This window comes from Cherax quadricarinatus, chromosome 81, assembly GCF_038502225.1.
Source record: "Cherax quadricarinatus isolate ZL_2023a chromosome 81, ASM3850222v1, whole genome shotgun sequence".
In the NCBI taxonomy this organism is placed as follows: domain Eukaryota; kingdom Metazoa; phylum Arthropoda; class Malacostraca; order Decapoda; family Parastacidae; genus Cherax; species Cherax quadricarinatus.
Window position 1 is genome coordinate 6,216,468 of NC_091372.1, and position 17,619 is coordinate 6,234,086.

Here is a 17,619-nt window from a genome sequence, read left to right on the forward strand (position 1 = left end):
AAACTGTAAATATTTTGTTGGAAGCCTGATATTATATTATATAATATTGCAAAGGTTAGAAATTAACACTGAGTTCTAAGTGTAGTGATTGCGGGAGCAAGTAGTGAGATAATATGGTGGCTGTGTTATCAAGTGTCAGTGTAGTGATTGAGGGAGCAAGTAGTGAGATAATATGCTGGCTGTGTTATCAAGTGTCAGTGTAGTGATTGAGGGAGCAAGTAATAAGATGCTGGCTGTGTTATCTAGTATCAGTGTAGTGATTGAGGGAGCAAGTAATAAGATGCTGGCTGTGTTATCTAGTATCAGTGTAGTGATTGAGGGAGCAAGTAATAAGATGCTGGCTGTGTTATCAAGTGTCAGTGTAGTGATTGAGGGAGCAAGTAGTGAGATAATATGGTGGCTGTGTTATCAAGTGTCAGTGTAGTGATTGAGGGAGCAAGTAGTGAGATAATATGGTGGCTGTGTTATCAAGTGTCAGTGTAGTGATTGAGGGAGCAAGTAATAAGATGCTGGCTGTTTTATCTAGTATTAGTGAAGTGATTGAGGGAGCAAGTAATAAGATGCTGGCTGTGTTATCTAGTATTAGTGAAGTGATTGAGGGAGCAAGTAATAAGATGCTGGCTGTGTTATCTAGTATCAGTGAAGTGTTATCAGTGTAGTGATTGAGGGAGCAAGTAATGAGATAAGATGCTGGCTGTGTTATCTAGTATCAGTGAAGTGATTGAGGGAGCAAATAAGATGCTGGCTGTGTTATCTAGTATTAGTGAAGTGATTGAGGGAGCAAGTAATAAGATGCTGGCTGTGTTATCTAGTATTAGTGAAATGATTGAGGGAGCAAGTAATAAGATGCTGGCTGTGTTATCTAGTATTAGTGAAGTGATTGAGGGAGCAAGTAATAAGATGCTGGCTGTGTTATCTAGTATCAGTGTAGTGATTGAGGGAGCAAGTAATGAAATAAGATGCTGGCTGTGTTATCTAGTATCAGTGTAGTGATTGAGGGAGCAAGTAATGAAATAAGATGCTGGCTGTGTTATCTAGTATCAGTGAAGTGATTGAGGGAGCAAGTAAGGAGATAAGATGCTGGCTGTGTTATCTAGTATCAGTGAAGTGATTGAGGGAGCAAGTAATAATATGGTGGCTGTGTTATTTAGTATTAGTGAAGTGATTGAGGGAGCAAGTAATAATATGGTGGCTGTGTTATTTAGTATTAGTGAAGTGATTGAGGGAGCAAGTAATAATATGGTGGCTGTGTTATCTAGTATGTATCCTGCAGTACAGTAAATATGCATGTTGATATGAATTTTGTTTTGCTTTTCCAACAGAAATTGGGATATTTATCATTTGTGTTTATAGTTAGTGTGTCAGGGCTAACACAGTAAGTTTCTTCAAATAATGCAGTTTTATAATAAGATTTACTCAGAGTAAAATTTTTGTATAATATATTTTGTTAGCTTTATTTTATATTTTTTAGTGTTTGACAAATTGAATAAAAAGTAAATTAAAGTACAGTAAGATTTATTTGTTTAATTTAGTGTAAAAACTATGTAATTTTTTCTTTCCTCAACAGTTTCACATTGCTAAGGAAGGGGTGAAAGTGTTTCAACAGAACAGTCGAGGAGAGAACTTCATCCTTGATATTACTGAAACGAAGGATAAGCCTGACCTCAAAGACCTGGCTCATCTGTTACTAGGAAAAGCTGTCTTTGTATCCTGGCCCCACCTCCTGGAAGCTAAGGTAGGAATTTTTATTGTTGCACTAGTGATGCAAGAATGCATTTGCAGTAAATTCCCCAATTTAATGGGCCTCTATATAGCAGATTTCAGAAATGGAACAAATTTGAAGCCAATTGATTTGGAAAAGATGGACAGTGTCCATTGTTTACAGAACTGTCTGTTGTGATGATTATGGCAAAATTTACTCAACTGGGGAGATGACAAATGAAGAGCCAATATCTTGTGCCACATCACAGGTCTCCACTTAACCCTTTGGGGGTTTCGGACGTACTTGTACGGTTTACGACCCAGGGTTTTTGACGTAGTACTAGTACGCATAAATTCTAGCGCCCTCAAATCTAGTGAGAGAAAGCTGGTAGGCCTACATATGAAAGAATGGGTCTATGTGGTCAGTGTGTGCAGTACAAAAAAATCCTGCAGCACACAGTGCATAATGAGAAAAAAAAAAACTTTGACCATGTTTTTGGATTAACCCTTAAACGGTCCAAACAGATCGACGTTCAAATTCGTAGTGCTACAAAAGTAAATCTACTTTTTTTTACATATTTTCAAATATAACAAAAAAATATGTAGATAAAAGATTTTTTTACATGTTTTCAAATGTAAAACAAAAAAGATGTACATTTTTTTACATACTTTCAGATGTTGAAAAAACGTATATATACTTTTTTTTTTTTCAACAAGTCGGTCGTCTCCCACCGAGGCAGGGTGACCCGAAAAAGAAAGAAAATCCCCAAAAAGAAAATACTTTCATCATCATTCAACACTTTCACCACACTCACACATTATCACTGTTTTTGCAGAGGTGCTCAGAATACAAAGGTTCAGAAGCATATATGTATAAAGATACACAACATATCCCTCCAAACTGCCAATATCAAAAACCACTCCTTTAAAGTGCAGGCATTGTACTTCCCATTTCCAAGACTCAAGTCCGACTATATGAAAATAACCGGTTTCCCTGAATCCCTTCACTAAATATTACCCTGCTCACACTCCAACAGATCGTCAGGTCCCAAGTATCATTCGCCTCCATTCACTCCTATCTAATACGCTCATGCATGCTTGCTGGAAGTCCAAGCCCCTAGCCCACAAAACCTCCTTTACCCCCTCTTTCCAACCCTTTCAAGGACAACCCCCTACCCCTCCTTCCTTCCCCTATAGATTTATATGCTTTCCATGTCATTCTACTTCGATCCATTCTCTCTAAATGACCAAACCACCTCAACAACCCCTCTTCTGCCCTCTGACTAATGCTTTTATTAACTCCACACCTTCTCCTAATTTCCACACTCCGAATTTTCTGCATAATATTTACACCACACATTGCCCTTAGACAGGACATCTCCACTGCCTCCAACCGTCTCCTCGCTGCTGCATTTACCACCCAAGCTTCACATCCATATAAGAGTGTTGGTACTACTATACTTTCATACATTCCCTTCTTTGCCTCCATAGATAACGTTTTTTGACTCCACATATACCTCAACGCACCACTCACCTTTTTTCCCTCATCAATTCTATGATTAACCTCATCCTTCATAAATCCATCCGCCGACACGTCAACTCCCAAGTATCTGAAAACATTCACTTCTTCCATACTCCTCCTCCCCAATTTGATATCCAATTTTTCTTTATCTAAATCATTTGATACCCTCATCACCTTACTCTTTTCTATGTTCACTTTCAACTTTCTACCTTTACACACATTCTCAAACTCATCCACTAACCTTTTCAATTTTTCTTTAGAATCTCCCATAAGCACAGTATCATCAGCAAAAAGTAACTGTGTCAATTCCCATTTTGAATTTGATTCCCCATAATTTAATCCCACCCCTCTCCCGAACACCCTAGCATTTACTTCTTTTACGACCCCATCTATAAATATATTAAACAACCATGGTGACATTACACATCCCTGTCTAAGACCTACTTTTACCGGGAAATATTCTCCCTCTCTTCTACACACCCTAACCTGAGCCTCACTATCCTCATAAAAACTCTTTACAGCATTTAGTAACTTACCACCTATTCCATATACTTGCAACATCTGCCACATTGCTCCTCTATCCACTCTATCATATGCCTTTTCTAAATCCATAAATGCAATAAAAACTTCCCTACCTTTATCTAAATACTGTTCACATATATGCTTCAATGTAAACACTTGATCTACACATCCCCTACCCACTCTGAAGCCTCCCTGCTCATCCGCAATCCTACATTCTGTCTTACCTCTAATTCTTTCAGTTATAACCCTACCGTATAATTTTCCTGGTATACTCAGTAAACTTATTCCTCTATAATTTTTACAATCTCTTTTGTCCCCTTTCCCTTTATATAAAGGGACTATACATGCTCTCTGCCAATCCCTAGGTACCTTCCCCTCTTTCATACATTTATTAAACAAAAGTACCAACCACTCCAACACTATATCCCCCCCTGCTTTTAACATTTCTGTCATGATCCCATCAGTTCCAGCTGCTTTACCCCCTTTCATTCTACGTAATGCCTCACGTACCTCCACCACACTTACATTCTGCTCTTCTTCACTCCTAAAAGATGGTATACCTCCCTGGCCAGTGCATGAAATTACCGCCTCCCTTTCTTCCTTAACATTTAAAAGTTCCTCAAAATATTCTCGCCATCTACCTAATACCTCCCTCTCCTCATCTACTAACTCCCCTACTCTGTTTTTAACTGACAAATCCATACTTTCCCTAGGCTTTCTTAACTTGTTTAACTCACTCCAAAATTTTTTCTTATTTTCATTAAAATTTCTTGACAGTGCCTCTCCCACTCTTTCATCTGCTCTCCTTTTGCACTCTCTCACCACTCTCTTCACCTTTCTTTTACTCTCCATATACTCTGCTCTTCTTATAACACTTCTGCTTTGTAAAAACCTCTTGTAAGCTACCTTTTTCTCTTTTATCACACCCTTTACTTCATCATTCCACCAATCACTCCTCTTTCCTCCTGCCCCCACCCTCCTATAACCACAAACTTCTGCCCCACATTCTAATACTGCATTTTTAAAACTATTCCAACCCTCTTCAACCCCCCCACTACTCATCTTTGCACTAGCCCACCTTTCTGCCAATAGTCTCTTATATCTCGCCCGAACTTCCTCCTCCCTTAGTTTATACACTTTCACCTCCCTCTTACTTGTTGTTGCCACCTTCCTCTTTTCCCATCTACTTCTTACTCTAACTGTAGCTACAACTAAATAATATGTATATAATAATATATATATACGTTTGGACCATTTAAGGGTTAAAACAGCGCCTTTACACTGTATTTTCATGTGGTATTTATTGTTGCATTCTAGTTTTCTTGGTCTCATTTTATAGAATGGAAGACATATTACAGAAATTGAGATGATTTTGACTGGTTTTATAATGAAAAGTACCTTGAAATTGAGCTCAAAGTAGCAGAAATGTTCGATTTTTACCAATGTTCAAAAGTAAACAAATCATGCCAAGCGTTCAATACACATCAACTGGTGAGTCTAATATTCTTTCACAAGTGCGCTGATATTATTTATACCATTTCTACACTAATGCAGTAGTCTGTATAACAGTAAATCTTATTTTTTTTGTAAGAATAAAAATTCAAAGTGGAAAGCCAAAGAAATATAAGAGGGGCCTGGGGATGTGATTAACGAACAGAGAACTTGTTATTTTAGTGCCAGGAATGTCTGTCTTGTTTATTCTGGCCTCTATTTGGAAATTGGCATCTTTTGAAATTTGTGTGAGATTGGCAAAATTGCTAAATTCTGACCACTTTATTGGATAGTTGAAATTGGTAAATGGGTGGTTTCTTGTACTTATTCGATAGAAAAAATGGAGTTCTAGCGAAATAGTTATGATTTTTGTCGACTAGTGGATTGGAATTGGCCGAAAATAGTGGGCAAAATCGCCGATGCGTAAACATCGTCGAGACCGCTAACTTTGCGAGAGCATAATTCCGTAAGTTTTCCATCAAATTTCATACTTTTGGTGTCATTACGATCGGGAAAAGATTCTCTATCTTTTCATAAGAATTTTTTTTTTTTTTAAATTTGCCCGACCCTGAGAACAAGTCTCTGAGAGGACCTGCCGACCCTCAAAGGGTTAAAGAGGCAGTGTGACTTGGTATATTGATACTTAGTTTTTTATCATCATGCTGGTCATGACCCACTGAACTGCAGTATCACCTTTATCACCTTTATTAACCAATTAATATTGATTTATTTATTATTTTCATGTTTTTGTGAAATCATCATTATCGATCAGTATATTCTGAGATGATAATATATGAAGTTAGAAAACAGATGAAGAGAGAGTTTTTAAGGGTATACTTAAGATAATTGGAGAATAGATGATGATAGTGTAGTTAAGGGTATATTTGAGATAATTGGAGGATTGGAGGAGGAGGAGGATTGAAAGTAAAGTTGATGAGCAGATACTTGGATTATGTATGCAAGGAGACACCTGTTATGACTACATAAGAAATGGTAGTGAACATAACTGAATGACAGTTCAGTAGTTAATGCAGTAGGTGGTTAGAAGGGAATGAATGAATAATTGACATTCTGTCAAAGACAATTCATGAGGAGCACTGTACACACAGCCCTTGAAATGGGTGGTTATACCTGTGCTGCTGTGGGCGATTGGTTGTGTGGTAAAAATGTTGGTGCTCTATGATACAGCTTTGTGTGGAAAGCAGTATGATGGGACTGGTGTCAAAGTAATTAGCTTCATCTTTAACACACTTTTCCTATATATTTTCCTGTGGTCTCAAGGCAAGTTATTTTATACTCCTTTCTTCTTCTTTCTTTCAACAAACTGGCCGTATCCCACCGAGGCAGGGTGGCCCAAAAAGAAAAACGAAAGTTTCTCTTTTTAAGTTTAGTAATTTATACAAGAGAAGGGGTTACTAGCCCCTTGTCCCCGGCATTTTAGTCACCTCTTACAACATGCATGGCTTACGGAGGAAGAATTCTGTTCCACTTTCCCATGGAAATAAGAGGAAATAAACAGGAACAAGAACTAGAAAGAAAATAGCAGAAAACCCAGAGGGCCTGGTCACAGACCGGGCCGCGGGGGCGTTGACCCCCGGAACTCTCTCCAGGTAAACTCCAGGGGTGTGTATATATATGCTTGTACATGTATGTGTAGTGTGACCTAAGTGTAAGTAGAAGTAGCAAGACGTACCTGAAATCTTGCATGTTTATGAGACAGAAAAAAGACACCAGCAATCCTACCATCATGTAAAACAATTACAGGTTTCCGTTTTACACTCACTTGGCAGGACGGTAGTACCTCCCTGGGTGGTTGCTGTCTACCAACCTACTACCTAAAATTTTATACTCCTAAAAAGGAAGGAAATAGGGTAATGATGATGATTAAATTGCCAGATAAAACTACATTTCCTGACATATTCTGAATTCAGCGTCCTTAATTTTCAGGTAGAAGCAGTAAGTGACAACCAAGAACGTTACTCACTACTTGGAGGGACAGTGCAAAGACAAATAGTTGAAGGTCGTATGAAGGAAGAGTTTTCCTCGTCAAAGAACCACATAATCTCCCATTATCATGACCGCTGGGGTGTTGAAATTGGGAACACTGAAATTCTAGTTTATGCAGCACCAATGACTGGAAGAAAGTAAGATATATTTTACAAGTTGTATATAAATATGTACATTATTTATTATAAAATTGAAAATTCTTACTAATACCTCTCTCTCTATCTGACATAGTGCTCATGACTTTCTATACAACTTCTAAAATATGCATTAATTCATGGCTAAAAGGGTGTATTGAAACTAATATAAATATTAAAGTCCTACTTTGCTTAGATTCACTCTTCCTACTTTATTTCTTGGTGGCTTGCTATATTTTTTCAACCTCTGCAATCCTTGATGCTGATGCACAGACTGCCCTACCCTTTCCTTCCTTAGATTGTACCTGATTACATCCCAGCTCCCTTGATTATATTCCATTCCCCCTGATTACATCCAATTCCCCCTGATTACATCCCATTTTCCCAGATTACATCCCATTTCCCCCCTGATTGCATCCCCTTTCTCTCCTGATTACATCCCATTCCCCTGATTACATCCCATTCCCCTGATTACATCCCATTCTGCTGATTGCATCCCATTCCCCCAATTACATCCTATTCCCCAGATTACATCCCATTCCCCTGATTACATCCCATTCTCCTGATTACATCCCATTCCCCTGATTACATCTCATTCCCCTGATTACATCCCATTCCCTTGATTACATCCTGTTCCCCTGATTACATCCCATTGCCCCATTCCTGTATGTTAGCATACAGTACTGTGTGGTGGTCTGTTTTTGCTATATCCCCAAATTTTTTTTCTCAGATATGTGCCAACCTCAAGTGGAAGAATGTCACTAGAGAAAGAATGGTCTAAAATAGTTCAAGCATATGCGCATCAGGTAGTTGTCAGGGATATTGTTGCTCATGATCCTGGTTACAAGCAGCATCTCACACCTCAAGAATATTTTCCTAAGCGCACCAAGGTCTTCATGCTTGGGCAACCTCACTATGGATGTATGGGAGAGGTAAGTGATCACACTGCTAAGATTGTTGCAAGATAACTACAGCAAAAAAAAAAAAAAAAATAAACAAACTATTTCTTTGTGCAGTATACAAAAATGTAGTTTACATGTAATAAAATATTGTTAAGCACAAAAGAAAGAAAGCCACCAGCATGCTTTGCATTTCAGGCAATAAATTTATTTTGTTTATACATAGGTCATTACTTAGGTTATATTACTTTTTCTATGCTAGATTCTGTATTTTTAGAATGTCCTCCTTACAATGAAAATGCATAACACTTTTTTGTAACAAGTCGGCCGTCTCCCACTGAGGCAGGGTGACACAAAAAAGAAATACTTTCACCATCATTCAACACTTTCACCATCATTCACACATAATCACTGTCTTTGCAGAGGTGCCCAGATACAAAAGTTCAGATGTCACTCCAAACAGCCAATATCCCAACCCCCTCCTTTAACCCTTTCACTGTTTAGACCCCTGTTCACAAACTTGCTCTTAGTGTTGAAGAATTTAAAAAAAAAAAAAAAGTTATTTTTTCTTATGAAATGATAAAGAATCTTTTCTTGATGGTAATGACACCAAAAGTACAAAATTTGATGGAAAACTTACGGAATTACACAATTGTGAGGTTAGCGGTCTCAGTAATATACAGTGGACCCTCGACCAATGATGGCATCGTATAACGTTAAATCCGACTAGCAATACATTCTAACGCAAAATTTTTGCCTCGACTATCGCTAAAAAACTCGACCAACGCCATTCGTTCCATTCGAGACGCGTCCACGTGTGGCCTGCACAGTGTTTACAAGCCAGCCACCGTGGTCGCATCCAAACATACAATCAGAACATTTCATATTATCACAGCGTTTTTAGTGATTGCACCTGCAAAATAAGTCACCATGGGCCCCAAGAAAGTTTCTAGTGCCATCCCTGTGATAAAAAGGGTGAGAATTAGTATGGAAATTAAGAAAGATTTTGAAAGGTTTGGGGGCTAACCCTGAGACACCTATGCCAGTTGTGGAATTCATTGTGCCTACTTCAGAGATTAAGGAAATGTGTGCAAAGTGGGTTGAACTACAAACCTTTATGGATGAAAATCACCCTAACACGGCTATTGCAAGCCGTGCTGGTGACTATTACAATGACAATGTTGTGGCCCATTTTAGACAAATCGTAAAGGAACGGGAGGTACAGAGCTCTATGGACAGATATGTTGTGCGACAGAGGTCCAGTGACTCGAAGCTGGACCTAGTGGCATTAAAAGAAGAAGGGAAGTAACCCCGGAAAAGGACTTGACACCTCAAGTCCTAATGGAAGGGGATTCCCCTTCTAAACACTAACACCATCCACACTCTCCCCTCCTCCCATCCCATCAATCATCACCAGATCTTCAATACAGGTAAGTGTCATGTAATTGTACATGTCTTCTTCAGTTTGTGCATATTAAAATTAATATTTCATGTGGTAAAATTTTTTTTTTTTCAATGCTTTGGGGTGTCAGGAACGGATTAATTTGATTTCCATTATTTCTTATGGGGAAAATTAATTTGACTAACGATAATTTCGACTAACGATGAGCTCTCAGGAACGGATTAATATCGTTGGTCAAGGGTCCACTGTACGTATATGCATTCGCCCACTTTGACCTATTTCGCTAGAACTCCATTTGTTCTATCAATTGAGTACAAGAAACTGCCCATTTACAGATTTCAACTACCCAATAAAGTGGTCAGAAATTGGCAATTTTGCCAATTTCACACAAATTTCAAAAGATGCCAGTTTCAAAATAGGTCCAGAATAAACACTGCAGACATTCCTGGCACTAAAATAACATTACAGAAATAGAGATGATTTTGATTGGTTTCACGATGAAAAGTACCTTGAAATTGAGCTCAAAGTAGTGGAAATGTTTGATTTTTGCCGATGTTCAAGAGAAAAAAATGACATCACCATCCAAGACGTGTCCAACTGCCCCGTCTAATACACAGTCACGAATGGGTTGACATTATTTATACAATTCTTACAATAACGCAGTAGTCTGCCTAACAGTAAATCTTCTATTTTTTTGTGTGAATAAAACTTCAAAATGGAAAGCAAGTGTAATATAAGAGGGACCTGGAGATGTGACTAATGAACAGAGAAAAATGTTATTTTAGTGCCAGGAATGTCTGCAGTGTTTATTCTGGACCTATTTTGAAACTGGCATCTTTTGAAATTTGTGTGAAATTGACCAAATTGCCAATTTCTGACCACTTTATTGGGTAGTTGAAATCTGTAAATGGGCAGTTTCTTGTACTCAGTTGATAGAACAAATGGAGTTCTAGTGAAATAGCTCAAAGTGGGCGAATGCATATATATTACTGAGACCGCTAACTTCACGAGAGTGTAATTCCGTAAGTTTTCCATCAAATTTTGTACTTTTGGTGTCATTACCATCAAGAAAAGATTCTTTATCATTTCATAAGATTTTTTTTTTTATTGTTTTCTTTTTTTAAATTCTTCAACACTAAGAGCAAGTTTGTGAACAGGGGTCTAAACAGTGAAAGGGTTAAAGGAGGGGATTGGGATATTGGCTGTATGGAGTGACATCTGAACTTTTGTATCTGGGCACCTCTGCAAAGACAGTGATTGTGTGAATGATGGTGAAAGTGTTGAATGATGGTGAAAATATTTCTTTTTTGTGTCACCCTGCCTCAGTGGGAGACGGCCGATTTGTTAAAAAAAAGTGTTATGCATTTTCATTGTAAGGAGGACATTCTAAAAATACGGAATCTAGCATAAAAAAGGTAATATAACCTAAGTAATGACCGATGTGTAAACAAAAAAAAAAATTTATTGCCTGAAATGCAAAGCATGCTGGTGGCTTTCTTTCTTTTGTGCTTAACAATATTTTGTTACATGTAGGAGTGAGGAAGAGCCAGTTGTGAGTGTGGGGGAAGTTTGTGAGGCAGTAGGTAAAATGAAAGGGGGTAAGGCAGCTGGGATTGATGGGATAAAGATAGAAATGTTAAAAGCAAGTGGGGATATAGTTTTGGAGTGGTTGGTGCTGTTATTTAATAAATGTATGGAAGAGGGTAAGGTACCTAGGGATTGGCAGAGAGCATGCATAGTTCCTTTCTATAAAGGCAAAGGGGACAAAAGAGAGTGCAAAAATTTTAGGGGGATAAGTCTGTTGAGTCCTAGGTAGTAGGTTGGTAGACAGCAACCGCCCAGGGAGGTACTACTGTTCTGCCAAGTGGGTGTAAAACGAAAGCCTGTAATTGTTTTACATGATGGTAGGATTGCTGGTGTCTTTTGTCTGTCTCATAAATATGCAAGATTACAGGTACATTTGCTACTTCTACTTACACTTAGGTCACACTACACATACATGTTCAAGCATATATATATACACACACACACCTCTCTGGGTTTTCTGCTATTTTCTTTCTAGTTCTTGTTTATTTCCTCTTATCTTCATGGGGAATTGGAACAGAATTCTTCCTCCATAAGCTATGCGTGTTGTAAGAGGCAACTAAAATGCCAGGAGCAAGGGGCTAGTAACCCCTTCTGTATAAATTGCTAAATTTAAAAAGAGAAACTTTCGTTTTTCTTTTTGGGCCACCCTGCCTCAGTGGGATACGGCCAGTTTGTTGAAAGAAGAAGAAGTCTATTGAGTATACCTGGTAAAGTGTATGGTAGAGTTATTATTGAAAGAATTAAGAGTAAGACGGAGAATAGGATAGGAGATGAACAAGGAGGCTTTAGGAAAGGTAGGGGGTGTGTGGACCAGGTGTTTACAGTGAAACATATAAGTGAACAGTATTTAGATAAGGCTAAAGAGGTTTTTGTGGCATTTATGGATTTGGAAAAGGCGTATGACAGGGTGGATAGGGGGGCAATGTGGCAGATGTTGCAGGTGTATGATATAGGAGGTTATTATTTTTTTTTATTATCACACTGGCCGATTCCCACCAAGGCAGGGTGGCCCAAAAAAGAAAAACTTTCAACATCATTCACTCCATCACTGTCTTGCCAGAAGGGTGCTTTACACTACAGTTTTTAAACTGCAACATTAACACCCCTCCTTCAGAGTGCAGGCACTGTACTTCCCATCTCCAGGACTCAAGTCCAGCCTGCCGGTTTCCCTGAACCCCTTCATAAATGTTACTTTGCTCACACTCCAACAGCACGTCAAGTATTAAAAACCATTCGTCTCCATTCACTCCTATCAAACACGCTCACGCACGCCTGCTGGAAGTCCAAGCCCCTCGCACACAAAACCTCCTTTACCCCCTCCCTCCAACCTTTCCTAGACCGACCCCTACCCCGCCTTCCTTCCACTACAGACTGATACACTCTTGAAGTCATTCTGTTTCGCTCCATTCTCTCTACATGTCCGAACCACCTCAGCAACCCTTCCTCAGCCCTCTGGACAACAGTTTTGGTAATCCTGCACCTCCTCCTAACTTCCAAACTACGAATTCTCTGCATTATATTCACACCACACATTGCCCTCAGACATGACATCTCCACTGCCTCCAGCCTTCTCCTTGCTGCAACATTCATCACCCATGCTTCACACCCATATAAGAGTGTTGGTAAAACTATACTCTCATACATTCCCCTCTTACTGAAAGCAATGAAGAGTTTTTACGAGGATAGTGAGGCTCAAGTTGGAGTATGTAGGAAAGAGGGAGATGACATCACGGTGACATCACGGTGTGATGTCACCGTGGTTGTTTAATATATTTATAGATGGGGTTGTAAGAGAAGTAAATGCGAGGGTCTTGGCAAGAGGCGTGGAGTTAAAAGATAAAGAATCACACATAAAGTGGGAGTTGTCACAGCTGGTTTTTGCTGATGACACTGTGCTCTTGGGAGATTCTAAAGAGAAGTTGCAGAGGTTGGTGGATGAATTTGGTAGGGTATTTAAAAGAAGAAAATTAAAAGTGAATACAGGAAAGAGTAAGGTTATGAGGATAACAAAAAGATTAGGTGATGAAAGATTAGATATCAGATTGGAGGGAGAGAGTATGGAGGAGGTGAATGTATTCAGATATTTGGGAGTGGATGTGTCAGCGGATGGGTCTATGAAAGATGAGGTGAATCATAGAATTAATGAGGGGAAAAGGGTGAGTGGTGCACTTAGGAGTCTGTGGAGACAAAGAACTTTGTCCTTGGAGGCAAAGAGGGGAATGTATGAGAGTATAGTTTTACCAGCGCTCTTATATGGGTGTGAAGCATGAGTGATGAATGTTGCAGCGAGGAGAAGGCTGGAGGCAGTGGAGATGTCATGTCTGAGGGTAATGTGTGGTGTGAATATAATGCAGAGAATTCGTAGTTTGGAAGTTAGGAGGAGGTGCGGGGTTACCAAAACTGTTGTCCAGAGGGCTGAGGAAGGGTTGTTGAGGTGGTTCGGACATGTAGAGAGAATGGAGCGAAACAGAATGACTTCAAGAGTGTATCAGTCTGTAATGGAAGGAAGGTAGGGTAGGGGTCGGCCTAGGAAAGGTTGGAGGGAGGGGGTAAAGGAGGTTTTGTGTGCGAGGGGCTTGGACTTCCAGTGGGCATGCGTGAGCGTGTTTGATAGGAGTGATTAGAGACAAATGGTTTTTAATACTTGACGTGCTGTTGGAGTGTGAGCAAAGTAACATTTATGAAGGGATTCAGGGAAACTGGCAGGCCGGACTTGAGTCCTGGAGATGGGAAGTACAGTGTCTGCACTCTGAAGGAGGGGTGTTAATGTTGCAGTTTAAAAACTGTAGTGTAAAGCACCCTTCTGGCAAGACAGTTATGGAGTGAATGATGGTGAAAGCTTTTCTTTTTCCGGCCACCCTGCCTTGGTGGGAATCGGCCAGTGTGATAATAAAAAAAATAAATGTAAATGCTACTGTTACTTACAATTAGGTCACACTACATATGCATGTACACATTTATGTATACACATTCATCTGAGTTTTCTTTGATTTTTTTCTTAATATTTTTTTTTTTTACGAACTAGCCATATCCCACTGAGGCAGGAAATAAAAGTTTCTCTTTTTAAATTTAGTAATATATACAGGAGAAGAGGTTACTAGCCCCTTGCTCTTGGCATTTTAGTTGTCTCTTACGACACGCATGGCTTACAGAAGAAGAATTCTGTTCCACTTCCCTATGGAGATAAGAGGAAGTAAATGCTAGGGTATTCAGGAGAGGGGTGGGATTAAATTATGGGGAATCAAATACAAAATGGTAATTGACACAGTTACTTTTTGCTGATGATACTGTGCTTAGGGAGATTCTAAAGAAAAATTGCAAAGGTTAGTGGATGAGAATGGGAGTGTGTGTAAAGGTAGAAAGTTGAAAGTGTACATAGAAAAGAGTAAGGTGATGAGGGTATCAAATGATTTAGATAAAGAAAAATTGGATATCATATTGAAAAGGAGGAATATGGAAGAAATGAATGTTTTCAGATATTTGGCAGTTGACGTGTCAGCGGATGGATTTATGAAGGATGAGGTTAATCATAGAATTGATGAAGGGAAAAAGGCGAGTGGTGTGTTAAGGTATATGTGGAGACAAAGAACATTATCTATGGAGGCAAAGAAGGGAATGTATGAAAGTATAGTGGTACCAACACTCTTAAATGGGTGTGAAGCTTGGGTTGTATATGCAGCAGCGAGGAGACGGTTGGAGGAAACGGAGATGTCCTGTCTAAGGGCAGTGTGTGGTGTAAATATTATGCAGAAAATTCGGAGTGTGGAAATTAGGAGAAAGTGTGGAGTTAATAAAAGTATTAGTCAGAGGGCTGAAGAGGGGTTGTTGAGGTGGTTTGGTCATTTAGAGAGAATGGATCAAAGTAGAATGACATGGAAAGTGTATAAATCTATAGGGGGAGGAAGGCGGGGTAGGGGTTGTCCTCGAAAAGGTTGGAGATAGGGGGGTAAAGGAGGTTTTGTGGGCGAGGGGCTTGGACTTCCAGCTAGCGTGCATGAGTGTGTTAGATAGGGGTAAATGGAGACGAATGGCTTTTGGGACCTGACAAGCTGTTGGAGTGTGATCAGGGTAATATTTAGTGAAGGGATTCAGGGAAACTGGCTGTTTTATATAGCCGGACTTGAGTTCTGGAAATGGGAAGTACAATTCCTGCACTTTAAAGGAGGGGTTTGGGATATTGGCAATTTGGAGGGATATGTTGTGTATCTTTATACGTATATGCTTCTAAACTGTTGTATTCTGAGCACCTCTGCAAAAACAGTGATTATGTGTGAGTGTGGTGAAAGTGTTGAATGATGATGAAAGTATTTTCTTTTTTATGGATTTTCTTTCTTTTTGGGTCTCCCTGTCTTGGCGGGAGACAGCCGACTTGTTAAAAAAAAAAAAAGGAACTATTAAGAAAATACAAGAAAACCCAGATGGGGGTGCGTGTGTATATGTATATACCTATATGCTTGTACATGCATGTATAGTGTTACCTAAGTGTAAGTAGAAGTAGCAAGATGTACCTGAAATCTTGCATATTTATGAGACAGAAAAAAGACACTAACAATTCTACCATCATGTAAAACAATTGTTTAATAGTTCTCTTGTTCATATTATTTTCCTTTCATATACATGGGGAAGTGGAATAAGAATCTTTCCTCCATAAACCATGCATGTTGTAAAAGACAACTAAAATGCCAGGATCACTGGGCTAGTAACCCCTTTTCCTGTATAGTTTACTAAAATTAAAAAGAAGATAACCTACAAATGCAGTTATAGAAGTAATATTGGCAGTAGAGTTGTGGAGGAATGGAAGAGTCTGCCAAATAGTTGTCATAGCTAGCACCTTGGGTAGTTTTATCTGTTTACAATAATGTTTTATCACTGATTACATCATTGCTTAGTTAATGTTAAGTTAATTTTAAGCCAGCTCGTAATGCTATGCATACAAGTAGCTTTGGCATGCTGCTCTTACCTGTATTTTTTTTGTACCTCTATATGTATGTTCAAATTATTAAATAAATAAATAAATAGATAAAAAATAAGTCTCCAAGCATGGTAAGTTATATTGTTGTAATTTTTACCAAGTGCAATTGATTTGTTTATTTTTGCAAAGTTTTCTAGAATGTAACTATTTTTTCTTGTTATTCACTTCACATAGTGCTAATTTATGTTATCACTGATTTGCAGGAACACAACCTGTGTTTATAATTTTTTATCTATATCATGCATATGCATAGCCTAGGATTTATAATTTTTCAGGTTATTGAGATTGACCCTAATCATAAAGGTAGAATAAGAGTGGCTATGACTGTGACATCGGAGCCAAATTTTGACGTTGTCAAACAAAAGCAAAGTCTGCTACAGGACAGGTATATGGGAGGTGAGATAAAGGAGTTTATCTAAGTTCAGTTATAGTGTCTAATGCTCTTATTTGTAGTTCATGACAGAATATAACTGAAATCTTTGGTAATAGCAAGATAAGCTTTATCTTTCAAATTTGTACAAACTCTGTATAATGGGGTTTTAAGTGACAATAATTGTTTAGAATAATTTACATTGACAGGTTACTTTGCTGCCCAGAAGGTTGGTATATCGTCTCACCTGCTAGCTCGCATTACGGGTACAGTGTTTCTAGTCCCTCCTTCTGGACCTAATAATCCTATGGCTGATGTAGAAATGAAGAACAAGCTGAATATAGGACTCAATCTCAAAAGTAACAAAAGAAATGAAGAGGTATGTATGTGTGTTATAGATGCTTTATTTCTTTTTCTTTATACATATAGAGTTGTGTGTGCAAGGGGGCTTGGTCATACAGCAGGCATGTGTAAGTGTGTTAGATAAGAATAAGTGGAGACAAATGGGTTTTGAGACCTGATGAGCTGTTGGAATGTGAGCAGGGTAGTATTTTGTGAAGGAATTCAGGGAAATAGGTTAGCCAGACTTGAGCCCTGGAGGTGAGAGGTACAATGCCTACATCGTAAAGGAGGGGTTTGGGGTATTTACTGTTTGGAGGGATATCTAAACTGTTGTGTATGCAATGCATACCTCTGCCAGGACAGTGATAGTGTGAATGATGGTGAAAGTTTTTTTTTTTTTCTCTCTCTAGAAATTTGAGACCCATGCTAAAAACTACACAATTTAGACTTGTTCATTTATTATTGAATTTAAATGATGATATACAAATGCTTTTCAAATTTCTCAAGATAAAAACTGATATGAGATCAGTGTTCCCAATATTAACCTTAACCATTACAATACTGTTTGGGCTCCAGACTTTTGGAATAACCTGTAGAATGTCATGTAGGAGGTATCTTTGATCCAAGGAATTCGAGTTACCCTTCCCTTCCTCAGATCAAACCTGACTAC

At 38.7% G+C, this 17,619-nt stretch overlaps 1 protein-coding gene across 2 annotated transcripts in view; it reads left to right on the forward strand.

Annotated features, from left to right (window-relative positions):
• LOC128699886 (5'-3' exoribonuclease pacman) overlaps positions 1-17,619 on the forward strand; it is a 134,751-nt gene that overhangs the window by 54,691 nt on the left and 62,441 nt on the right. For both annotated transcript variants that reach the window (XM_053792704.2, XM_053792703.2), the window contains exons 9-13: positions 1,568-1,735; positions 7,184-7,380; positions 8,108-8,309; positions 16,513-16,633; positions 16,817-16,986. In XM_053792704.2, coding sequence (XP_053648679.1) covers positions 1,568-1,735; positions 7,184-7,380; positions 8,108-8,309; positions 16,513-16,633; positions 16,817-16,986 — 858 coding nt within the window. The remainder of the gene's footprint in view (positions 1-1,567; positions 1,736-7,183; positions 7,381-8,107; positions 8,310-16,512; positions 16,634-16,816; positions 16,987-17,619) is intronic.